General features: G+C 44.3%; 3 protein-coding genes and 1 pseudogene across 3 annotated transcripts; 1 reads left to right on the forward strand and 3 right to left on the reverse strand.

Moving 5' to 3' along the window:
- Positions 1-1,111: 1,111 nt before the first annotated feature.
- Positions 1,112-6,944, forward strand: styk1a (serine/threonine/tyrosine kinase 1a). Its single transcript, XM_067255177.1, has 10 exons — positions 1,112-1,256; positions 2,538-2,584; positions 3,540-3,758; positions 3,980-4,213; positions 4,416-4,597; positions 5,245-5,325; positions 5,491-5,705; positions 5,871-5,911; positions 6,011-6,107; positions 6,326-6,944. The coding sequence occupies exons 2-10, from the start codon at positions 2,539-2,541 to the stop codon at positions 6,519-6,521; spliced, it is 1,311 nt and encodes a 436-aa protein (XP_067111278.1). The 5' UTR covers positions 1,112-1,256; position 2,538; the 3' UTR covers positions 6,522-6,944.
- A 182-nt stretch (positions 6,945-7,126) lies between these two features.
- LOC136961757 (polyhomeotic-like protein 1) lies at positions 7,127-13,503 on the reverse strand. The gene is made up of 15 exons (XM_067255173.1): positions 13,243-13,503; positions 12,486-12,607; positions 12,152-12,262; positions 11,899-11,976; positions 11,648-11,785; positions 11,384-11,557; positions 11,160-11,232; positions 10,036-11,006; positions 9,737-9,872; positions 9,411-9,580; positions 9,229-9,319; positions 8,983-9,070; positions 8,453-8,654; positions 8,141-8,348; positions 7,127-7,998 (listed from the first exon to the last, which is right to left on the reverse strand). Exons 2-15 carry the CDS (start codon positions 12,603-12,605, stop codon positions 7,847-7,849), a joined length of 2,712 nt encoding a protein of 903 aa, XP_067111274.1. The 5' UTR covers positions 12,606-12,607; positions 13,243-13,503; the 3' UTR covers positions 7,127-7,846.
- Positions 13,504-15,952: 2,449 nt separating this feature from the next.
- slc2a3a (solute carrier family 2 member 3a) lies at positions 15,953-23,187 on the reverse strand. The gene is made up of 11 exons (XM_067255176.1): positions 23,048-23,187; positions 22,480-22,589; positions 20,062-20,163; positions 19,738-19,898; positions 19,100-19,340; positions 18,810-18,972; positions 18,081-18,268; positions 17,582-17,686; positions 17,401-17,499; positions 16,994-17,197; positions 15,953-16,824 (listed from the first exon to the last, which is right to left on the reverse strand). The coding sequence occupies exons 2-11, from the start codon at positions 22,489-22,491 to the stop codon at positions 16,543-16,545; spliced, it is 1,557 nt and encodes a 518-aa protein (XP_067111277.1). The 5' UTR covers positions 22,492-22,589; positions 23,048-23,187; the 3' UTR covers positions 15,953-16,542.
- On the reverse strand, positions 22,692-25,292 carry LOC136962482 (cytochrome c oxidase subunit 6B1-like; annotated as a pseudogene).
- Positions 25,293-25,606: the final 314 nt, after the last annotated feature.

Here is a 25,606-nt window from a genome sequence, read left to right on the forward strand (position 1 = left end):
ATGCACATGCTTCTCTTTCACAGGTGCACTCTAGTTCACTCTCTCATACATGCAATCTCATGCTCTCTCTCCCTCTCTTGCTCATTTTTCTTTGCTTGCTCTCTCACACACACACACACACATATTCTTACATGGTGTAAACTAGCCCTCAAGCAGTAGCACCCCCCCCCCCCACCCCCCCCCCCCCCCCATGTCCATGGCCACACTGGGGCAGGGTGTGTTAACCAATCCATGCCTCTCTCTATCTTGCCCTCTCTCTTTCTTTCCTTCAGTCCTCTTCTCCCTCCCTCCCTCCCTCCCTCCCTCATCAGACGTAATCACGTTTCCCTTGGTAACCCTGGAACACTTTGATCACCCGTTAATTTAAACAGGACTACACAATAATGGGAGATAAAAGAGAGAGAGAGAGAGAGAGAGCAGGACGAACAGGAAGAGAGGGAGGTCTGGCAATAGGGGAGGCTAGACCAGTTTAACTAAGGGTAGGTTATGTGGTGTCGTTTTGGAGGTGGGCAGTGAGGAAGTGTGAAGAACAATTCGGAGACCGCTATGTTGGGCTTTGAAACAAAAACACCCTTAAGGGTGGAAGGAAGAGGTGCAGCTAAGGGTGTGGTCAACCTGGGAAACAGAGAGAGAGAGACGTGGGGAAGTATTACAACACAGTACCAAGAGAACAAGAGAGAGGGAGAGAGATTAAAGAACAGAGACCTCACCGACAAGATAATGCAACATCCTGGAGAGTCAGTCATATACGGCTAAGCCAGTCTACATTACAAGCATGTCGTAGCAAAGAGAGGAAACAACACTGTGTGCCCTGATTATGCCGACTCCACATCCGACTGATTTAGGGGCACTCCAACACAAAATGCCAGGTAAGGTGACATTGCAAAATGCAGACACTCAGTGATTTCAGTGTGTCTCTTTTACATCACGTGTGTGTGAATGTCTGCCTGTGTGTGTGATCATGCCACGTGCATCCGAGAGCACCAGTAATGCAGTTAGACTGGTTCATCTTGTCTAGACGTGGGCAGTGTAGGTAACAGAAACCAGATGTAGGAATGTGAGTGACGACTCAACAACAACATGCTCTGAGCAGGAGGAGTCCAACAGACATCCTTTATAACTCCCCTCACACACACACGCAAAGAAACTCTCTCTGACCACATACGATACCTTAAGATTACTCAATTATGGAAGCCTGTGAGAGAAGGCCCATCCCTCTGTAATGTGCCGGAGAGCAGTGGAGGAGCGTGCGACAGGTGAGTTTGATTGCACCTGCCGTGGTTGGGTTTAGAGATTAACAGAAATAATGAATAGAAAAATGTGAACAAAGATAGATCAGAACATTGAGACAGAAAGAGAAATTGCTTTGTTTTGAATCTGTATTTGTACACTTGCACAGTTGCTGTACTGTAAAAAAAACACACAAGGATGGGAGAATCAACAAGGGACATTTACCTCACATTTCCCCACTCAGAAAACAGTAAAAACTAGCAGTTCGGTCAACAGTTTGATCACTACTACAACCTTTTTCTGGTATAATAGTCCAGGTGTTAACTCCAGGTGTTAAAATGTTATAGTATTACTGATAATGTGCAGTTAACCTATTCATACTTTGGTAATACTTAGGTATATACAGTACCAGTCAAACGTTTGGACACAATTGAATGGGAAAATGTGTCCAAACTTTTGACTGGTACTGTAAGTGGTCCTAAAGTTCTTCTGTTCTCTCTCTCTCTTTATCCATATCAACTGTTTTATTTTCATATAGTGGTGCATTTGATAACCTATGAACCAGGAACTCTCGTAAGCTTCTAATTGTTCCATATCATAGCATGGTCTCTTCCTGCTATTATATGATGGCTACCATGCCATAATATCCCTTTCCTTGTAACCTCGTCTGAACCTGTGGTGTACAGATTTGAATATCCCGTGTGTATCAATCTTCGGAAACTTCAGTGACATGGTTCCACTGAACCACATGAAATCATGTAAATCTGTGTATTGATCGTGTTAAACAAGCCCAAGCACCTGAGTCCAGTTGTGATCCATCTCAAATGAAACGATTAAGGTCAGCTTTGTATAAAAAGAGTGCTTCCCAAAACTAGGCCTAAATCCTAGCTATGTTGACACCAGTGTAAGACATGCCCAGCCCTGCCCGCTTGTACGTTATTAGAACACGTTATGAATGCCTGCTCAACCGTGGGTTATTCTGACACCATGCCATGTGCGTGTCATATAGTATTAGTCTCCACAGTTCAGCTGACAGTAACCAGCTTTATGAACCTCATAACTCAGCCAATACATGGGATGGGACCCCACACAGAATGCTCTCTGGGTCTGACAGCAGGGATATGGTGACCATGGCAACCTCTGGGTGAAGAGAGAGGTGTTCGTACTGTGTCTGTAACCAGGGATGAGTAGCCCAGCTAGCAGGCTTCACGCTGAGTCACTACAGCTCTGAACTTCAGGGGTTTGGAGGTGCTGCTGACCTGTACTTTCTGCTTGTGTGCGTGTGTGGGTGTGTGTGTGTTCCACAGGATGTCACAGGGAGACGTAGAGTGTGCATCAGGAAACACCTTTTGTGGTGAGTGTCACTCTCCTTCTCAGTACTCGCTCTCTTTATTCTCCTCAACCCATCTCTCCCCTGAAGCCTCCGCCTCCATCTCACCTCAACCAAGCCAAGCCATGCTCAGGTACAGATGCTCAATGGGCTCAAACCCCATGTTAACAGAGTACAATAAATATGCCTCTGTACCAAACCGCCTTTTACAAACAATACAAAATTAACAGTGCTGCAACCATTGGAGATAAGGTCAGATCATGTTGACTCAACAAAGTCTGGACAGACGCCTTGAGTACACAGGTAAAAACACATAGCAAATAGAGGAAAAATCAAACTTGGAAAAACATTACACACCTGTTTGGCTTCAGAAAGTAAACACCATCTGTATAGTATGTGAATCCAGTCTATTTCATTGTTTCCACACATAAGACAAGGATCTGTCTTTAAAGGATCAGTTACTCTCCAGCACATCTAACTCTGATCATGTCGATCTGTACATTTCACCAAACAAACTATGGGCGCTGGGCAGGATTTGCTTTCACTAGTTTCTATTGACATGCTAATTCTGTCACACTTAGTGGAAGCTAAGACTACCAGTGATGTGTCAATAGGCTGAGCTAAGCTTTCAGTCAGTGGAATGACGAAGTATTACATGACACTATGTGTTTTTCCATGAATGCTCTTGCCACTGTACTAGTTACTCAAGTTTACCTTCATAAATCACTGTTTCATCTTACAAAGGATACAAACACCAGTACTTAGTGAGGTATTCAAATAGGTGGGGTCCAGCTGTGTCATGTACACAGACTGTGGAAACACTCGACACTGTCCAAAGCAAGTGAAAATGCTTTCATGCTTATCTACTACTGTAGATCCTGACAACTCTGCAACCTCAACCTCAGCCTCTCTCTCCTCTTTCTGTCTCTCTCCATCCCTACCCGCTACATTTCTCTGACTTCCTTCATCTCTCCCTCAGTGGTCCTGAATCATGAAAAGGAAGTGATTGTAGTTCCTGTTGTACTGCTCGTGATCTTCCTGGTCGCTCTGTTGACCATCTTCCTGTTGAAGTTCTGCCCTGACCGCACGCCAGCCCCAACGCTTCTCCCGAACACCACTCCGCCACAAGGAAACAGAGCGAGCAGACACAAACACAGACGCACACGCAGTCAGAGACACAACCTACGGGGCATAGATGGTGAGTGTGTTATGTGTGTGTATGTGTGTGTGTGTGTTTTAGGGTTTGAGTCTGTGTCTGCATGACATTGATTCATTATTTTTAGCAGTGCTGTGTTATAAATCTACCACAGCACAGTAGGTAAGGCTGATTTCAAGTTCAACCTCCCTCTCTCTCTCTCTCTCTCTCTCTCTCTCTTTCATTTATCTCCTTTCTTCCCTCAAATCCCTTCCTCTACGCAGCTCCTACTGAGCTCAACCCTCTGGAACATGAGGTGGTACCCATAACAACCCCTAGCAGGACGATGGCCCCGCCCACATTGGCTGCAGTACCGGAGATGGCCAGCGAGAGGCAGCCTGGTTCCTTCCAGCTGGTCACTCCTCTGCCCAGGTCATTGTTCGTGATTCCAGGAGCCTCTGTGACTGTCTACAGGGCCAGGATGGAGAACAGGGATGTCGTTCTGCGAGTGCTGAAAGGTGACACACCGTAACAGACTAAGGCTGCCATGCAGTTACTAGTAGGAAGAGGACAAGGCTATATTTATGACGTACAATATCTGACAATGTATTCTGCGGAAAAAACTGATAGTACTGATTAGCTACCCAAATCAGCAAAACATTCTGTCTCGAAAGCAGAAATACATCCCGGAATCTAAGACTCTTCCCTTTTTCTTACCAGAATCAGCAGACGCCGGTGAACGGCAGCACTTCCTGGGGTTTGCTTCCTTCCTGTCGGAGCTGGGGCCCCACCCCTTCTTGCCGGATATGATGGGAGTCGTGTCCGTGCGGTCGCCCATGGTTACAGTGATAGAGGAGCTAGAGCACAGAGACCTGCTGGGTTATCTCTGGAGGTGCAGACAGGTACCATGGGGTTATCTCCACCGGGTTACACAGGTACTGCAGGGTTATCTCTGGAGAGAGAGACAGGAACTGCAGGGTTATCTTTGGAGAGAGAGAGACAGGTACCGCAGGGCTATCTCTGGAGAGAGAGACAGGTACTGCAGGGTTATCTCTGGAGAGAGAGACAGGTACCGCAGGGTTATCTCTGGAGAGAGAGACAGGTACTGCAGGGTTATCTCTGGAGAGAGAGACAGGTACTGCAAGGTTATCTCTGCAGGGTTAGACAGGTACCGCAGGGTTATCTCTGGAGAGAGACAGGTACTGCAGGGTTATCTCTGGAGAGAGACAGGTACTGCAAGGTTATCTCTGCAGGGTCAGACAGGTACCGCAGGGTTATCTCTGCAGGGTGAGACAGGTACTGCAGGGTTATCTCTGCAGGGTGAGACAGGTACAGCAGACAGTGAATAGCAAAATACTCCACACCATACTGCAGTCATATACATTAACTAACATACGTGTTGGCCTACTTCTAGGTAAAAAAACTGTCACTATGTCTTTATTGTTGGTAGTACAGTAATAGTCTTTAGGCTAAAGTATATCAATGCAACTGATACTGAAATTGGGATTCAGAAAGTAATTAAAGTTTAAAATGTTTGTTTTTTTGGCAGGACCACACAGGTGAGGGGTCACCATGTGACCTCACAGAAAAACGCATCTTCATCATGGCAGGACAGGTGGCATCTGCTCTGGTTGGTTTCACTCTGCTTTCCTTTCTACATCCTCTCTTCATTGAGAAATCTGGATTAAAAAACTGAAAATGACTATAGCACCCATTTTCTCTCTCTCTCCATCCTCTAATGTTATTCTTACCAAGTACAATGTCAGCTCAAGTTCACCTCTGTTCCTCCACCTAGGAATATTTGCACAGCAAGAGCTGTATCCATGGCAACTTGGGTGCCCGGAGTGTGCTGGTTGGTCAGGACCTAACAGCCAAGCTCTGGGGGCTGGGCCCAGCGTACAGGAGGCGGGGCCAGATGGGGACTCCATGGGAGCTGGAGGACATGGAGTTGAGGAAGTGGCAGGCTCCTGAGATACTGGCCAGGAGAGACATCAATCAAAGTAGTGATATGTAAGTATCTCATCTGATTGGCTGGATCACCTATGGTAATTAGATAACCAGCAAAAAGTTGAATACTGTTTGATAGTAGCATGTATTTGTTTGTAGTAGTATGTATTTTCAGAATACTGAATGTACAGTATAGTAAGTTAAATCAGGTGATAATCTCTCCAACAGCTGGTCCTTTGGTATACTGCTCTATGAGATGGTGACACTTGGTGAGTGTCTAATTCTTCTTGGTTTAACCAAACAACCAGCAATGGCTGAATTACAGTGGGGCACTTCTGCATTGTTGAACTGTTCACTTCCTCTTCCAGGTGACCCTCCCTTCCCAAAAGTCCTGGCCAGTGAGCTGCTGCAGTACCTCCAGAGAGGGAACTCCATGAAGAGGCCTGTTAGCTGTTCTAACTCACTGTGAGATCCCCACACTAACAGAATGTGTATATATATACACACACACAAATATATATTTATACCTTCAGCTATCATTAACACATTGAAAACAATAATGCATTAGATCTGAATTATCATCTTCCCAAATGATGTTGTCTCCATGGTATTCAAAGACTGACAAAAGGAAAGCAATAAATGCGTGATTGATTAAAGATTGATCTGTAAAAAATATCTTTCAGCTATTCTACAATTAAGTCCTGCGTGCAGTGGAGTCCCCAGGAGCGCCTCCCATTGGCTGGGCTGATCCGGAAGATCCAATCAGGAGAGAGAAGTGCCAATGACAGGACTGTTTTGCGGGTGCCCGAGCCCCTGGACACAGAGAAGTATCTCAGGGAGGCCGGGTACGGGGAGGCCTACAATTACGCTGTTCTCTGATTGGATGGCTGTGTGGGAGTTTCTCTGGATTGGTCAGAGGGAACTGCCAGGGTCACCTGATCTCACACTGAATAACTGACTCATGGAATTTGTCTAAAAGTCCTTCAAATAAAAAGGAGGACTGAAGTGGAACAAAGTATACACTGTTTACAGAAATTATGCGCCTAAAGAGTAATATATAATTTTGCCTGAATGTGTATCCATTGTGTGTGTATGTATGTATACAGTATAAAATGTGTGTGTGTGTGTGGACAAGCAGAAAAATAAACTTTGCAATGACAACATTTACACCAAACCATCTCTTGCTCTCTTCTAAAAACAGACATCTGTGATGGATAGTTGACATTGCAATGAGAAACACGGAGCAAAGCCCTTGCTAACAAACTAAGATGGATGCCTTTGTCAGAACAAAGCACTCCCAACACACCACATCTCCTTTTAGACACATTAGAAACAAATGCTAAATAAAACAAAACTATTTTGCAATAGGTTGTCCTATAGTTGTTGTTTTTTTATTAATTTTTTATTATATTATTGACCTCCTGAAAACTTTGAACAGAAACAAACTAGCAGGAGTACCTATAGGAGAGAATATCGATGACAGTTACAGTCACTGCTACAATGCGTCATGACAGGCAACCCTGACAGAAGAGCTAGGAACAGTAGGAAGAACGCAGTCTGAGTTGCTAAGACTATTAGCAGCAGTTTATGCTACTCATGGTTGGCAAAGACAATAGCAGACACTGCTCTAGAAGGCTTTACCACACAGAAGTGCTTCGAGGAATGGTTATGAAACTGGGTTCCAAAAGAACAAAACAAAAACAAAAAAAATTCTAGTACTATTATTGGGTCATTGCTGAAAACTACAGATAATAGATAAAAGGCCACAATGTTCACTAAGAGATAAAAACATGATAATTCTCTACGCGTAAACCAAGTACAGGCAGTACAGTAAAACAAGGTGCGTTTAAATAGCATAGGCAGAACATTACACTGACCGCAGGACTCAAACAATCACTCACACAATCACTCATACTTAAACCATGTTTAAGATTTCATTTTTTCACTATGCTTTCTTGCTGTCTTTTGCAGTATATAAAATGAAACGGAACAAAACAGATACGAATTATTGAATCTAACACTAGCTGGTCTTTTGACGGTTACATCTTCACTTTTCCCCTCTCTCTTTTATGGAGAGGTCTTCTTTTCCTTTCTGCTTGGTGGGTATCAACATTTCACCCAGCCAATCAGAGCGCAATGTAAAGCTTTCACCTTTTTTGTGGCCGGGGAGCCAAATTGTGATTGGACATGCCAGATTTGTTAAGTCAGTCTCTCAGGGTGTTGATGTGGGCACAGATCTTGAGGGCGGGACCTAGCTTGATGTTCATGGTAGACATGAGATGCTCCTCTCGAAGTAAAAGCAGGGCCTGTCCGTCAATCTCCTGGGACAGGAACTGGGCAGCAAGCTCTTCACAACCTGGAGGGAAGGAGAAAGAGAATGAGGAGAGAGGGGTAAAAAAAGAGAGAAAATAATTGCATAGATCACCGAAAAACAAATATAAATGCATATTAACAATTCGTATTGATCCTTGCAAGTATTTTCGACCACATAAACAAACCTTGTAGAGATGATATGAATTGTGCCACTTCCTCCACACTCCACTGGGCTGGATTGCCGGGCAGGAAACTGGGTCCAGAGCCCTCCAACGGAAGCCCAGAGGGGGGCTGATGACAGGAAGCGGAGGAGGCGGGCGAGAGGGACATGGGGTCATCCTCCTCGTCTTCTCCACTCGACGCCTCGTCTGAGCGACTGGACTCGGAACGACACTGGCGACAAACAGCGGCGTGTGTGAGATGCGTCTGTGTCGTTGCGTGCCAACAAATCCTTTCTCACGGTTGGTAGAGCGGGACAGAGAGAGCATCACAGTCACCTTGACAGGTATGGGTCTCCCGGCGATCTTGGCGCTTGCGATCTCTGAGCTGGTCCTCCGGGGCACCCGCCTCCTCGTGACCCCGTCCTCGTCCGATTGGCTCAGGTGACCCAGCGACAGCGAGTTGCCCTGGTGATTGCCCTGGTTGCCGTGGTGATGCCCTTGGCGCATGCGGAAATGCTGGCTGCAGCTCACGTTGTACCTGGGGAACCAATACATACTGAATAAGACACATACAGTTACACAGAGCACAGAGACACCGGGCTGTACTGACAGTAACGACACACACCACTCACCCAAGGAATGAGTTCACATGTACAGTACTAAAACCATTAGATTTACTCACAAAGAAACATGATACATGTATACAATTTGGGCTGGGTGACATTGACTTGGTATGAGGGGGGAGGACTGTATTGGGGGAGAGAGAGACTGCCGGCTGCTAACTGAGTGAGATGATGACTGTGTACCAACATGGTTTAGTGACTGTTAGTATGTGAACAGTGACTGTAGCGGGGGTCGGACCCTACCTCTTGGCGCAGGTCATGGAGCAGAACCTCTTGGTGCCTCTGAACTGGCTGGCAGGAGCAAAGCTCTTACAGTACTCACACTTCAGCACTGAGGACGGGGGAGGGGAGAGGACCGTAAAGCACATCAGAGGAGAGGAACTATTACAATTCTAGGTGGACAATAGGGCACCTAAAGCATAATTATTGTATGAACCAAAGACGGGAATCATTTTTTTCGTAATGTTGTTATCGTAGTCTGACCCTCACCTGTTGCAGGAGTAACAGTCTCTGATTGGCTTGCATCTGGATTGTCATTCGCTAAATCCTCACCAGAGGGCTCCTTCAGTGGCCCACAAACCTGTCAATCGATCAATGAGAGCGGCATAAGGTCCAAATAAAATTTGATTTGATTAAATCTAATTTACACTACAAATCCCATAATCACTCACTGGGAAGGGTTCAGCTCCTTCCTGGATGACGAAGCCCTCAATGAGATGTGTGAGGACGTGAGGTTTGACTACAGCCTGGGGAGGGGGGGCCCTCTCCCCCGGTCCTCCCCCCAGACGAGACACAGACTGGGCTGGAGATGGAGAGGGGGATGGAGGAAGAGGGCCCGGGCCTGAGATGGAAGACAAGAAAGCAGTGTTCAAATAGGCAGGACGTGAAATTGTAATGCATGTTCAATATGGCTTGTTTTCACCCTTCATGGTCAAAGAGAAAGACACACTGAAAATGGGTTGAGACTTGAAACATCCCTAGCAATAGCTTATCTCACCTGCTTCAACAGCAGAGGAGAGGGGTGTAGGGGACTGTTCCCTCACTGGCTGAAGCTGTGGAGGGGAGGGGCCATCTTCCTCAATAGCTGCATCTGGTTCGGACTTCCTCTTCAGCGAGCCAATCACCGTCTTTCCCTGGTAAATGTTGATTCAGACAGACAGAGTTACACAGCATTGCTTTTCTTATAGATTGTTGTCACTGTAGTGTAGAAAATGTCTGGTCACTGTATGTCCTTCCCCTTGGTGACCAATAAAGTGCCTACTACTACAACTTGGGAGTGATTGGCCGGCCACATACCAGGGGGTTCTGACTGCTTGCTGCATCTCCATTGGTGGGCACAACGGTGGACACACTCCTTGACTCCTCCCTTGCCAGGGACAGGGAGGAGCGAGAGATGGAAGGAGGAGTGGAGACGGAAGAAGGGGACTGTGAGGAGATGGTAGCTGTGGCTGAGGTGCAGTTCTGATTGGTATTCGGTCCTGGGCTCTGTTTGGCTTGTGGGTGCACGTGGGAGACGTGAGCCAATGGGGGGGCTTCCTGGGGTGTTTGAAGGTTCTTTAGCCCTGCCCCTCGGCCCATGACCCCTCCCTCTCTGGAGGCTAGGGAGGCCACCATGGTTAGAAGGCTGCTGGAGCTGCTGAGCACAGCCCCGTCCTGGGAGCTGGAGCTCCGGGCCTGCGCCAGGGCCAAAGCCTGGGAGTTTCCTATGCTGCTCTGCCTGGCCCCAACTATCTGGACGGGAATATGAGGAGGTGGTTGGGTGGTGCTTGTCTGGTTGATGGAGGGGGGTGCAGGCAAGATAGGAGGAGGGTTCCTTGAAGGGAGCGGGAGAGGAAGGCGGAGCCCTTGTAAAGTTTTGGGCTGGATTGGGATTGGTCCATTCCCGTGTCCTCCTGTTTTGTCTCCAGCGTTGACAGAGCTCTTCTGAAGAGGCTGGACCACCAGAGTCTGAGCAGCAACGCTGGGCTTGATGGTGGCAGCACCAACCGGGTAACCGTGTGATTGGTTAGTGGCACTGGAAGTGGGCACCAAGATGTGGGTTGCCGTGGCAGTGGAGGTTACCGTTGTAAGTGCACGTCCTGAGGCGAAGCTAGGACCATGCAGGAGGAGCTGGGAGAGGGGGATGGAGGAGCCTGAGGAGGAGGATGGGTTGCCAGATTTGAGGCTGGTGCTGGAGCTCTGGGGGTATGTTGGGATCTTGATGTGGGGCAGCTGTGGCTGGGTGGGCTTAGTGGAAGACTGAGAAGATTGGAAGAGGGAGTAGGTGGCTAAAAATAGAATCAGGGAAGACGAAACATTAGCAAAAGAATATAGACAGTCAAAATGAATACTTTATCAGCCCTATCACAACAAAGAACAAATGTTGGAGATTTTGGAGTTGGCTAGGTTAGGAGGCCAAGTCCTGTTGTTCTTTACCCTACCTGAGTCCCCTCTCTCTGGGGCTTCAGTCTTCACCCCAATCCCCCTAGCACCACGCAGGGCCAGGTTCTGCACCTGAGAGAGAAAGACAGAAAAATAAAAAGAGACAGAAGATTTTGATGGAGAGAAAAGGAATACAATCTTTTTTTCAACAATGATTGCATACACTTACTGAAAAAATGCACACGACCGAGGAATGTTAGAGAAAAACAAACTCAGCCCACACCTGGTCACTAACTGACTGGTTGCTGGAGGAAGAAGTGGGTGTCACTTCCTGTTGTTGTTGTTGTTGTTGCTGAGCTTGTGGTTGTTGAGTTACTGTCGCCATGGCAGCTGTTGCTGTATTACCAGGCATGAAGATGAGCTGGGAGGATATTGGGGCCCTCAGAGACCTGTTCACCTGTCACAAAAGCAATGTATCATTAAAATAGGTACATTCAAAAATACAAATCAGATGTTAAGATCTTTGTTAAAGCAGACAATCCCTCACTCTCAGATACATCTGTCCCTGTCCTCCGGCACTCCCACTCAGCAATACCGATTGGCTGATGGTGGATGTTGCAGAGGAGCCTTGACCAATAGCTCGGGTGCTATTTGTGACCCCACCCCCAGATGTGGTTACATTCACCTGTCAAGAAGAAACTAAATGTTAACTCTTCCAGAAAGATACAGAATGTATTTATTTATTGTGCTGATATTGTGCCTTCATTTGTTGAGAACAGTTAATGCAATCAATCTTACAGAAGTTACAGTTGTGCTGGTGCTCTGGGATTGGCTGTTACCCGAGGGGCTAGACTGGCGACTGGCAGCAAGAGTGGCCTATGAGAGGGGCCGAAATGTGTTCCGACATTTTTGAACACCGGAACTGTCCCAAAAATCACTACCAGCCTACCATTACACACGCGCAAAATGGTACCCACATTATAAAACATGTGTGTAGATCCCAATCTTTCAGAGAGTTAGCCTGCTCTTTTCTTACTGCATGACTGTTTACCTGCTGTACAGCAGCCAGGTTCTGGAGCTGGGCACTGTTGATCTGCTGGTGCAGCATGAGCTGCTGGAAGTACTGGGCAGCGTTCGGCTGTCTCTGCAATGCCTGCAGGGCCTTCACAACATACACACCACGTTAGGGGCCAGATGGGGAGAGAGAGAGAGAAACTGAGAGACAGTTGAGAGTACAGCACGCTAATATATGAACCCTTCTAAAAAAGATGGGTCTGGTAGGCTTGTGACATGGTGGTGTGTAGAAGTTTTGCATGATACATGGATGACTACAGACACAGGTTGACACACACATAAATACAGCATAAATATAGACAGATACAAACCTGCACAGCTTGTCTCTCATACAGGGACATCGAGTTCATCTGAGAGGGGCGGGAGTTTGTCCCTGATGGGGCACTACCATTGGTGGAGTTCTGCTTATTCTGGTCCCCATCTGTCTCCATAACTGGCAGAAATAAAGACAGCGGCATTCAATCAAAAGCTGTCTGAAAATACTTCCCCTAAAGACGTGACTATCACTCAGTGTGGGTGCACATTATTCTTCATACCGCCGAACACAATGATGTGCTAAGCAAGATGTAGGCTAGCTATGCTTGAATAAGAATAATATCTGTATCATGATAGCATTCAATCAATGCCACGACAGCTTACATACAGTGACAAGAGCGTGACCTACTAATTACACTTTGAAAAGCTTAATGCAAATGTGATCTTGAGCAGGCTATTAGCATAAATAAGATTTATAGAATGCAACATACACTGCCAGAGCCATCTATGTACAAATGCTTTACATTTGGTCGACCAAAAAAAACATTTGGAATGCCAGTAAGCTAGCTAGCTAATAAACGTTAGCAATAGTCTATCCGATCATTTGTTGCACTGCAATTGATGTTACATTTCCAATTCAACCACCTGCAGTTACAGATAGTCCTACTCCTAACTAGTTACGAGTTAGCTAGTCAGCTTTCTAGTGCTACAAACCTAACGAAGCTAACGTTGCTAGCTAGCTAGCATCAAAGCACACAGTACTGCTGGACATCATCATTGTGTTCTCACCATACACCACGTATTGGCACTGACCTGCGATTGTCTCCCGACCCTGTAATTATCCGGAATAATTTCTCTTTGCAATAATTCAAAGTAAAAGTAAATCCTGTTGCTATTAGTATTTTTGCATAAATTTACAACTGCTGTGTTGTGCTGGGGTCCATCCCATTAGTCGGAATTCGTTTCCTCTCCTCGATCACTCCTGACTCGTCTCCTCCAAATATATAAATTTACATGAAAATTGTTCTGCATATTCATAGTGCTTTCTTTCTAAAAAATACAGGAGATGAGCGAAGATATGTTCAAACTGTAAAACAACACCACAACAAAGGACGTGGAAACGGAGGTTACATAGGTGTATATCTTTGGCGGAAGTATTTGTCAGTCCAAAACCCACACCCTCGACCACAGCCCAATCAAATGTGCGTACGCTGCAAACGATCTGGTCCAGGCAAAACAAGGTTAGAAAGGGGAATAAACAGTAGATTCAATTTTATTTCTCAGCGCGGCAGATAATATATTTTAAATGTGGAAAACATGAGCAATGTATCTCCTTAGAGCACCCAACACTCTCGACTAGATAGTTAACTGCCTTACTAATCACACCCACACTCACATACTGAGCAAACAGAAGTAGGGCCTAGGGTCCATTTCTGGATGATGATGTATATTTTATTTAACAACATTATATTTGTATACAAACACAAAGAAACAAAAACATGTAACAGTTGAGTGTGCATCATTGCTGTTGTTCATTAAGTGTGATTAAGAGAAGGAACATATTTCCTTGCCATTTTATCATACAGTATTTAATCTACTCTACAGCATTCTGTGAAGAAAACACCAAATGTCTCTCAACTTGTACTTTACTGCACCTTACTGTTCATCACATCAAATGAGTTCCCTTATCACCATTGTTGGCTGACCATAGACCTTGAGTAAATGCCCTTGTTGTGGCAAAGCCTTGTGAAAACATGTTCAAACACAGCACAAGCAGAGAACAAGCGTTGTTTGAGACAAGAAACAGAGAACAGGTGCAGCAGACAAAGGTACTGGTGCACTGGTGTACCAAAGGAAACAAGCACAGGTAAGGAAAGGCAAGCGCACAATATGAACATTGAGGAGGTCAATTGGTTTGGTTTGTGAAGCAAAAACAACAGAGTTTGGCATTTGTGTCAATGAACATTAGGACAATGAGACAGGATTAAGACACTCTAGTCTTAACCCGAGTCCATGTCTATAAAACAATAAATAGCAGTTATTGATTAAAGTAAAACTTGAGAGTTGGGACTAACCCTTGCACAGGAAAGTGGCCCTGAAGAGTGATGCTTAGTTGGGAAGAACAAATGGAGAAAGGCCGAGTGGGGCAGTGCTAATTGGAACCACTGTTGGAATTCTCTAAGAGACTAACGTGGTCAGTTGCATCCTCACCACAGTTTAAACACAAGTACTGTTAAATCTTCTTTCTGTTTGACCTACTGGCATCCTCAAGGTAAAAAAACTACAATGAGTGCACATTCAATCATAGCAGTCAACATATAAATATTCTCTCTTAAAAATTACATATTTACAAATGAATATTTTCCTAAGGTTTGTACAGTGAGTGAATTGTCACACATGTGCATAAGTTAGCAGGGTATGGTTAGTGTAGTAGTACCGCAGTCATAGTAACAGTAGGGTTAGTGTTGTCATGGAAAAGAGAGAGATCAAAGACAATATAGACCACTACCATCAAGGGAATGCATTTTCCCTGTGCAACACATATACTCACAATATACTGTATGACCAATACACAACACTGCAATGACTCTGGCTTCATTCAAAGCAAGATCAATGGTAAAAGTGCAGGGGCGATAAATTACTCCAATTAATTTACACAAGCACAAATACTTATTTAAATATATTGTGTAACATACTGCAGTACTAAACTGTGAAACATCAAATCTTTCAATAAAATTCTTCATGAATTAGATTCCACATAATTTATCTTCAGACAAAGCATGACAAACTAGAATGAGCACAAACTCGTAATTGAGTTATTTGAAAAAATATGTGGCTCCTCATGTTTGGTCACAACGGCAGTTCACTGTAGCATTCAAAATAAAATTCCATAAACCAACAACGAACAAAATAACATTCTTATGATTCTTTCACCAAATCATCAAAGCATCTCCGCTCAAGAAACATCATTGCACTCCACATCCCAGCATCACTGTGACCAGCTCTAAAATCCTTTTTGACTCTCCCCTCTACAAACTACCAACAGCTCTAAAATACCCGTCCTTTAGATTACCATTCCTAATTCTAAACCTCTTTTGGTACGATGAGATACAATTTCCTAATAAGTTACTAGGGTTAGGGTTAATGATTCTATTACTTTTCTATCCTATTGTAATTCTAAACTATACTACATTCATATTGGCGGATGGAAAAAAAAACATCCCCTTTAGGTAGATATTTCTACAATTATTAATGATTAATTGATTGAGACAGATCTTCTATCCTAAATTCATATTATTGGCAGATTATAAAAATACTCCCTTTAGGTATATTTCTCTAATCATGAATAATTCATTGACTTACCGGTAATTGTTTATAACGCGCTTTTGTGCTTTTTGAGCAGTGTTGGATACTGGCTTTCATAGCACTGTCTGCTGCTGATTATAAAGACACTACATTACATCAGGATTACAAGATGCACCTAAAGCGCCCTAGCAGAACACGTGATTTCTATTTTTATACAATTCGAGATCTATTGATCTTTATTCAGTTTATATGATTAAGAGTGGCAATAAGCATGTATCATTTTGTACTTTAACTGCCTTAATTATATGGGACGGGTTTGTAAAAATACTATTCCTAACAAAACTATAGTCCCCTCTCTTCTCTTGGCCAATTTCACTTTACATGTTACTTTGACGGTTAAAACCAATACAGTGTGTATCAAAAACATTATCTGTTCTCCATTTTGACCAGGTGCGTTTTAAAATTAAAAACACTTTGGAATAGCTGCAAAGGAGTTCAAATCATGAATGGAAACCGGAACGGAAGGTTTAAACTATAAATACCATGATCCCTTTTGAGGTAACATTAAAAAGGAATTAAATTAAGTTAATAAAAATAACCTTTAAATCAGCCTATCTACTGTATTGCACCAAAATGTCCGCTACAAGCATCTCCTGATCCCCATATTGACCTTTGAGGAAATCTGTTTGTGTCGTTGCTTACAAACTCACCTTTCATTGACTTGAAGACTGAAGCTTTGATTTGTTGTTGTTAATATCTTACCCCCTTTGACTTTATACCCTTTACCTCTAATCTGCAACAGGTTTCCTACAAGCTTTCCTGTACAGTAGAGTTAGATTTATCCTCTGCCGGCGGTGCCTCAACCAAAGGCACCTTCTCTTTCACAGGGGAAGCAGGAAGTGTCACAGCACCGCTGGTGCTGGTGGGCGCGGCCTCCACCAATGTGTCGGTGGTTGGGATGCCACTGAAGCACAGCGCAATCTCATCAAAGGTTTTGCCTTTGGTCTCTGGGACTTTGAAGTAGGTGAAGATGAAGAAGAAGATGAGGAGGATCATGAAGATAATGAAGACGTAAGGACCACACAGTTCCTGAGAGAGTGTCAAAGAGAGAGCAGAAGAGGGGTCAATGAGACACACAGAACACAATTCATGTGCATAAATGAATTGACACAGGACCTGCATTTGAATAAATAAATAAATAAATATTAATTTATTTAAAAAATACAATTAATTTGCTAAAAGTATTTTTCAGTCTCACCTCTAGCTTTGGGAAGCTGACTCCAACCAGGAAGTTGGCAGTCCAATTAGAGCAGCCGGCCACGGCCATGGCGGCAGGACGTGGGCCCTGGGAGAACAGCTCGGCCACGATGAACCATGGGATCGGACCAGGCCCCATCTCAAACATGGCCACAAACGCAAATACTGCAGCTATGCTTAGATAGCTCAGAGACTCGATGTGCTTCTGCTCAGAGATTGAGGGAGGGAGAAGACAAAGGATGGAGGAAAGTAGAGAGTAAGGGAGAGACAGACAGACAGACAGACAGGGGGAGGGATAAAGCATCAGTTAGGAAAGAGGGCTAGATACATTTATTGACGACAGCTACATTGACTGGTAGAAATATTTTCACCTTGGTTTCCTGGTTTCTGACAGACAAAGTCACTTACCAACAAGAGAGCGATAGTCATGAACAGGGCGCTGACCGCCATTCCAGCTAGTCCAATAAGGTGGAGAGTCCTCCGTCCCGCCTTCTCAACCAGGAATAGCTGAAAGGAAAATAAATTAATACGCACACAGCAGAAATGATTTAATACTTTCCAAAGTCCTAATAAATGCTTAGATACTTACAGACACCACAGTGAAGACAGTATTAACAATACCAGCGCCAATGGTGGCATATATGGGCTGGGTCACACCAGCAGATTGAAAGATACCAGTGGAGTAGTAGAACACCTGGACAGAGATCAGGAGGGTTTACGGAATGTCCTGTGTTCATTTCAACAAACACAAAAAGACTCAGGAGGTTCAAACCTAATTTAAGATCTTATATCTTATATCTTATAACTCATATTCTGAATACATAGTGATGAAAATTATTTGCAGAAAGGTCATGTTGGTGGACATAAATAATGTGTTTAGCTGTTGTATTCTGAGTAATCCCATCAAATCTCCAACACATTGAAGAGCTGACAGCACCTGCCATTCAATATGCAAAGCAGGTCACAGAAAGCTCCTTATTGACAAGGGTCAATACTACACACTAATTGCTATTTGCAGATAACCACATGACCTTTCAAACGTATTGAATTGTATTGTCCCCAAACCCTCATGGGATTTAAGAACTCACGGCATTGATCCCGGACAGCTGCTGGGAGAGATGCAGCATAATAGCAATGAGGAGTGGCTGGCGGTAGGCGGGGATACGAAACAGCTCAGGGATGGTTACTTTCTTCTCGGCGGCCATCTTGGCACTCTCCTCCTTCATCTCCTGCATGTCTTTACTGACGTCCTCGCTACCGCGCAGACGCATCAGGGCTAGAAGGGGGAGAGAAGGTAAGGATGAGTGAAAGAGTCTGAGAGAAAAAGAGAAGGCCACACAAATGTTCATATGCATCCTTCCATTTTAGGCTTTTGTTTTTGGAGAGATTAATTGCTTGATTTATGTCCGCTCTCCAATGAAAAAGGAACTCAGGTAAATTAAAAAATGACAGAATTCAAGAAGCTGCGAAAATGATAAACAACATGAAAAAAAGAAACTGTTGTGTTTCTGCAGTGTTGTGAAGGAGCCTGAGGTCAGAGCCTCTCTGTTGTTACAGTGAGATAGACTGTACCAGGGCCAGGTGCCAAAACCGTCTGCTGGCTTCAAGGACTCTCTTCTTGGCTCAGCCAAGCTCCAGTCTGATCTGGTTTGGCCTGACTCTGCATACATTAGGCCCCATAAAAATCCACAGGATGGGTAAATGCATAGGCCAGCATAGGCCTACCTTTACCTGTGGGTCACTGTTGGAGGGGTCATTTCTAAATACTGAGGGTTTGCTATATAAGGGTTAGAGGACCGGGTGAGAGCACCGCCCACCTTTGCGAGCCTGCTCCTCCTTGTTCTGGTTGATGAGGAGGTAGCGGGGGCTCTCGGGGCAGAAGGGCAGCAGGATGCACTGCAGCACAGCTGGGATGACCGTCAGTGACAGCAGCAGGGGCCACAGTGTGTCCGACCCCAGCAGGGACTCCAAGCCAAAGATCTAGAGGAGGGAACAACATGTATAGTTTGCCCTCAGAGTTTTCACGTGCACACGTTTAAAGAGAGAGATAATGAGGTACGGGGAGAGAGAGAGAGAGAGAACGAGACAGAGATGCAATCAGACCCACCTGTGCCACCAGGATGCCAATCACCACCCCAAGCTGATGCAAGGTGCCGAAGGCCCCCCGGAGTGGCGTGGGGGACACCTCGCCAACGTACATGGGAGTGAGGCCCGTGAAGAGACCACAGAAGAGGCCGATGACGAGGCGTCCAGCAATGACCATCTCATAGGAGTTGCAGATGGTGGAGAAGCCCATCAGAAGACCCCCAATCACGGCCAGGATGTTGACCAGGAACATAGACCTCCGCCTGGAGTAGAGACAGGGGGAGAGACAGGGGGCTAAGGGTTAATGGACGTTAAGTGGTTAAACACAGTCTGCTGATCAATATTTGTTTTTTTTTCATGTTTAGAGAAAATAAGAAAAGTGCCGATGACAGAGTAGCAAGGGAGGGTGAAGTCAGAAACATAAGAGACAGTATAAGGAAACGTGTAGGAATGTCTAGACTGAAAACTGGAGCATTGTTAACTAAGAAAACTCCAGTGACTCCTGGGAGCCTGACAGGGTCTGACAGCCTAACCAGGAGTAGAACTAGTGACAGGCCACATTATCACTACTGCACAGTGTGTCGACCCTGGGGTCTCACTTGTGGCCAAGATCCCTGATCCAGAAGCAAATCGATTGATGGACAGGATGTCCGTACTCACCGGCCGAAGTGGTTGGCCATGACGCCCACACTGAAGGATCCCACCATGCCGCCCACACTGAAGATGGCCACGGCCAAGCTCCACACGATGGTGCACACACCAGGGCTGATGGGCTCGTTGTAGCGCTCCATCCAGGTGCTGTTGAAGAAGGCTCGCAGTTTCTGAACAACAAAGAGAGAAAGACAGCCGACATGAAGGCATACTAGGATGTTCAAATATAGAAAAGGATAGAAAAACACTTGACTAACTTGCTGTCAATAATAGTGTTTAAAAACATAGACATACACTTGACCCCCACCCCCAAACAACAAACAAAACGCCAACCTGTTCAGGGGCATTGATGACTCCTGTGTTGTAGCCAAACTGCAGTGACCCAATGACAGCAGTACCCAATGAGAACAGAAGGTACCCTGTAACCTGTTTCTTCTAGAGAGAGAGAGAAAGAGAGAGAGAGAGAGAGAGAGAGAGAGAGAGAGAGAGCAGATTAACACAAGCCTTGCACATCAGATTAGACAAGCCCTGTTTACCTGTGCGCCCCTATTAAGACATTTCTACCAAAGACTGTGTCCTGGTATGACCCTGTACTCTGATCTAACATCTTCACAGGTTAGGAACCAGGCTACTGTGTGTTTTCTGCTGAATGCTGTAATATAGGACAGCACAGAGAGACAGTGCTGATGGGGCACTTTACTAGAGGATATGTGATACAGAAACTGTCCCACCTACCCTGCCTTACCACACCCTACACTCCACCTTTATCTAAATTTAGTGTGTGTGAGCATGTTTGTTCATGTATGTATGTGTGTGTGTGTGTGTATGTGTGTGTTTGCAGAATGACTAAGTTTGATCAGGGTAAGGTTACAAATTACTGCCATGGAGACTTAAATTATGCTGAAATTTGTCAAGAGGAACCGTTTACATAACTCTGAAAATATATCACACAAACTTTCATATCCTTGTGGAAATTTCAGAACAAAAGCACAATAGAGGGAGACAAGCATGTCACAAGGCTTGGACATAAACCACAGCAAAAACAACTGTGTCATTTCTAGATAGTAAACAAACTTCAACAAGACAGTGAGGGGCAACCCTATCAAGTTAAACAATCAATCTTCTCCCTTCCTCTCCCCTTCTTTCTCAGTGTGACCTGCATTTCACCTTTCTCCTTTCTCTCTCCCCCATTCCCTCTCTCTATCTCCTCTGTCCATTCCTGTGAACTCACAATGACTCAGGAGAAATTACAGCTGTCCTCTACTGAAAATGTAAAATGTTAAATCTGTTAAAAATCTATTACAGATTATTTCATTTGTATTTCATATGTCATCAGTCAGGTCAATACTCTATACAACACAGGAACCAGGAGAAGAGGCGGAGATGATGAGATTTGTAATGGCATATCTGTTCCACAACCAGATAATGTTGTTCTACAAACACAAGGAATGATTTACAAATGACCGCTAATGAAATTTGTTAGAAAAGAGATTACACGTGGAGATAACGCAATCAGACATTGGATTAGTATACAAGGCACATTTACCGGCTGGGAATGTATAATCACATAACAAACCAATTATGGAATTAAATACAGTAGAATTCATAGATGTAACTGTATCAAACAAGCGCAATGTTGTTCTAAAACAAATATTATCTTATCATTTCGAACTACACTGTCAACATGGCTCTACAAATACACACTACCGCTTAAGGGGCCAGGGTTTCTGTGTCAGTAAAAGGTCTTGCAAAGTGAACAACGGTCATCTCAATAAAACACCATCCGTTCAGTCACAGCAGTGGAACATATCTAATATGACCTTGCTGGACAGAGTGCTCTGATTCTGTCTTTAGATGGTGGCTCCAGTATCTCTCTTTTCTTCGCATTCTTCGCACAATTATGCTCCCACTCCGTGATCCCTGGCCCATGTCCCCTTCCTGTGTATATATATATATATATATATACCTCTGTGTCATAACAACTGCCTGGAGGTGACAGTGAAATAAACAAAGCTTAAATGTACCAAAACACGAACACCCCTACACACAGAATAGTAATAAATCTGGCTTAGCGCTCAATCAAAAGCTTTATGGGATGTGATGTTTGACAGAAATATTTCCGACTTTAATCACAAGATACAACAATCACAACCCATATCCTGACCTAGATCCTGCTGGCCAATCGCTGATGCTCACTCTTAGACCATCTAGAGCCAGGGGCCAATCAGACTGAATCAGGAAGTGGAAAGGCTGCACCGATTTTGTTTGAGATGTAAACTCAATAAAATCACATAGATTATTAGTGGATCCAAAAAGCCTATGAGCATATGCCATAACAGTTGATATAGTGGGCATGACAGTTAGGAATTTTATGCCAAGTCAGGACATGTAGATTGCCCTTTTGGAACTATTGTGTGTGTGTGTGTGTAAAACATTATACATTCAGCAAATTCACATCCAGCAACTCGTGGGGTCAATCCAGCATTGCTCATAAACAACACAGTGAAAACGTATGACTCAGAGCTGTACAGCAACACACATTTGACGCCCACTCATTCATAGAGGGTTGCATGCATCAGAATACATTCTGTTTCAGAATGGGTTGTAAGCAGTATATTACATAAAAAAATCTAATTTATCATTTCTACAGTGCGGTCAAAGCAGCTATGTAGGGATACTTTTTGTTGAACATTACTCCTCCTGGTAGAGCATGCACATGGGTACGTGTTCACAGTTAAAAGCGGTCCTTACCTCGCCCTCCATCTTTAGTCAATTCTGGACGCCGGCTGGACCAAAGTGCCGCACCCACCTTATTGAGAACCTACAAGTTCCCTCCAAAAACAGGATTACTAAAGGAAGATCTGCGGTGGAGATAAATGTATCTCGTTAGGCACACCGAATGTCCGAAAAAAGCAAGCAAACGCTGTCAGTCGCTGTCCATGGTACCTGCATGCACACAATTGTCAAACTCCTGACTGCAGCTCCCCGGTCTCGTTTATCTTGACACAAAAATCAAGAAAATGTTCCAACCTATTTCAGACTCAAGCTGTCGCAAATAGTCAGGTTTGCAATACTATTCATTTGTTATGAACAAGCTACATTGTTACAAAGAGAAGGAAAGACCCTAACTCAATATATTTAACTCAAATTTGAAGTCAAATTCACCCAGTGATATCGGGCCTGACCTGTTCTGTAGTCAAACAAGATAAAAATACAACAATTTCGGAAACATACATTCATATTCGAGGAGTAACGTTTCTCCGCAATATCCTGCAAAGCAATCGCAGTTAAATCAATCAAGAAATTCAACGAGATTCACCTGTCGTGACTCGAAGAGATAGGCTTGTCCACCCGCCCCTTTGGTAGCACCAAATGCAAACTCAAACACTCGCAATGTCTTCCTTACAATTCGTTTCATATAGTACTGGGATGCGAGGCAATCCGCACGTTTACTTTGACGAAATATACAATCAGCCTATGAAAAACGAGAACACTGCCAATACGTAACCTCCTTCGATAATCTGTGACTTTTTTTTTTGCAATAGACTTCGTGACATATGCACCGTCATGAGCAAAAGGGGTGGCCTCTCTGCATGCAATGCCGGTCCCGGAGTGGATTCAACGGACCCTCCCCATGATGCCTCGCGCTGGCGACCTTGACAATCAGCTGATGATGGATGCTGCTGATGCAAAGCTGCCTGGTACCCAAGCAACACATCACGCGCCCTACCGATCTATTTGGACGCTCTCGATAATAGGCGACCTCAATCACCCGAAATGATGTGAATTCTGTTGTGAGGTCTTGCTTTATTAACCAGTTTGTCTAATTGTGTCCGTCATTGTATCGAAATAAGCGTGTATGCCATTGTAGGCTATACAGGGGCTTAATGGACCTTTAGCAATGATACATTTGCAATGATACGGTATCATTGATACCAGATGCGGCAAAAAATGCATAGCTGACAGTTTAATTTCCTCGTGACCACAGTGATACAGATCAGAACTGTTGCGCCAAACAAGCTGCAGTCGTCACAGGCAGACCCCCCCCCCCCCCCCCCCCCCACCACACACACACACACACACACAAAACACTACCCCTTCTATATTTTGGCATCTGCATTTACCAAGAATTATTCATGTCACTTCCAAAATCACATGGGTAGCCACAAAGTCAGAACAATTAAATAATGCCAGTGTGTGTAAAACAATATCATCCACTGTTTGAGTAATGAAAGACAATCAAAAAGGTACATTAAAACAGTAAATATTTATTTGTCACATTTTTACAGAAACATCAGAATGCTCGACAGAAGCATTAAGATGCAGGACTGGGCATCAGGTCAGGGAAAGAGGCGAGGTAAGAAAGAGAGGAGAGCGGAACTGTCTCCCCTTTAGATCTTTCCAGCAAAACTTCCACTTTCAAACTGGTATATATATATAAAAATATATAAAATATCAAAGTAGAGGGATGACCAGTACAAAGTACATAAAGTTACTTTGATATTAGGCAGCTTTTTCAATTAGATCAACTAGGGTGAATGGAACCTTTTTTATTCCTCACATTCACATACATACCCAGCTCATAGGACAGAGGAGAGGCTCTTGTAGACTCTCTGGTACCAGTCGCAGGGTGCTACATCCTGACCCTTTTCTGACAGAGCCTTGTTACACCTGTGGAAGTCTGGAGGAGAGAAGCAAGACGCTTGGCTTTTTGTGTGCAAAGACTATAAATGAGGAAGTGAACAATAAATAGACATCACTTATTAATGAAGTGGAAAAACCTATTCCACATATTAAAATAGGTAGTAAGACAGATGGAAAGTGACTGAAATCAATACCACTAAAACAGTTGAGTTCGGTTGATTGATTTCTGAGGCAATCAATAAGTTGTCACAACCATTGACATTAGTAATACCACTTCAGCTGACATGCAAATTCAGGGCATTCAGGCATGAGAGCAAACATGCTGAATCAGTAAACTGAGTAAAAGGCAAAAAAGGAAAGGTGGACTGAAGTCTGATGACTTGGAGCTTAATGTCAGAAGCCTCCACACAACATTTAGGCTACAGTAAGAACTATCAGTGCATTATGTGCACCACACACTGAATTAAACTTTCAACATACAAAAAATCACCCACATCCAATCCGTGTAGAAAATGAACCTGTACCCTGTTTTACCTGCTGCTCAAGGTTAAACAGTTAAGGTGGGATTCAGCAGAGTTGGACTGGGAACCACCCAGAGTAGCTCTACCATAAAATAACACTTAGATAATGTGTCAGTGCATTCCTTCAATGCAACTGTAAGCCTGTGGCACCATGTAAAGGGGGGATAGTGCACCGTTTGACAGCTGTAGACCTGTGTGTTGGTCTGAGCTGGTAGGATTTGTGTTCCATCTCAAATACATTCATTGTCTGTCATGATATTTCTGAAGAGGATGGTTAAATGGTGGTTGGTTACCCAGGTAGTTCTGGAAGCAGTTTCGGGTCTGGTTGGTGTTGGGGAACCTGGCGTCAAAGGGAGCAGTCCTGTAATTCTTGATCTTCTCCTCGATCAGCTCAGACATGGTCACTGATATGATCTGATAATAGATCAATCAATTATTATGAATGTTTGTAGTGCAAGTTATGTGGCATTACAATACTAAGAAGTATGACACAGGTGCACATGCAAGTGTATGTTTACTTTGAGTGAGGCTATTACAAGGCCAGTTTGTGTTTGGCTAAAGATAGCCATCTGGGATTCAGCTTGCATGACCCAATACGCAAGACACTGAGAGAGCCTGTCAAGTTGGTGGCATATATGATTCACTGTGTTGATCTTACTGTAACTTGTTCCTACAGTAACGGTTGTATGCAACGACAATTGTAGTTTGTTGTT

This window comes from Osmerus mordax, chromosome 18 (genome assembly GCF_038355195.1).
Source record: "Osmerus mordax isolate fOsmMor3 chromosome 18, fOsmMor3.pri, whole genome shotgun sequence".
Lineage (NCBI taxonomy): Eukaryota > Metazoa > Chordata > Actinopteri > Osmeriformes > Osmeridae > Osmerus > Osmerus mordax.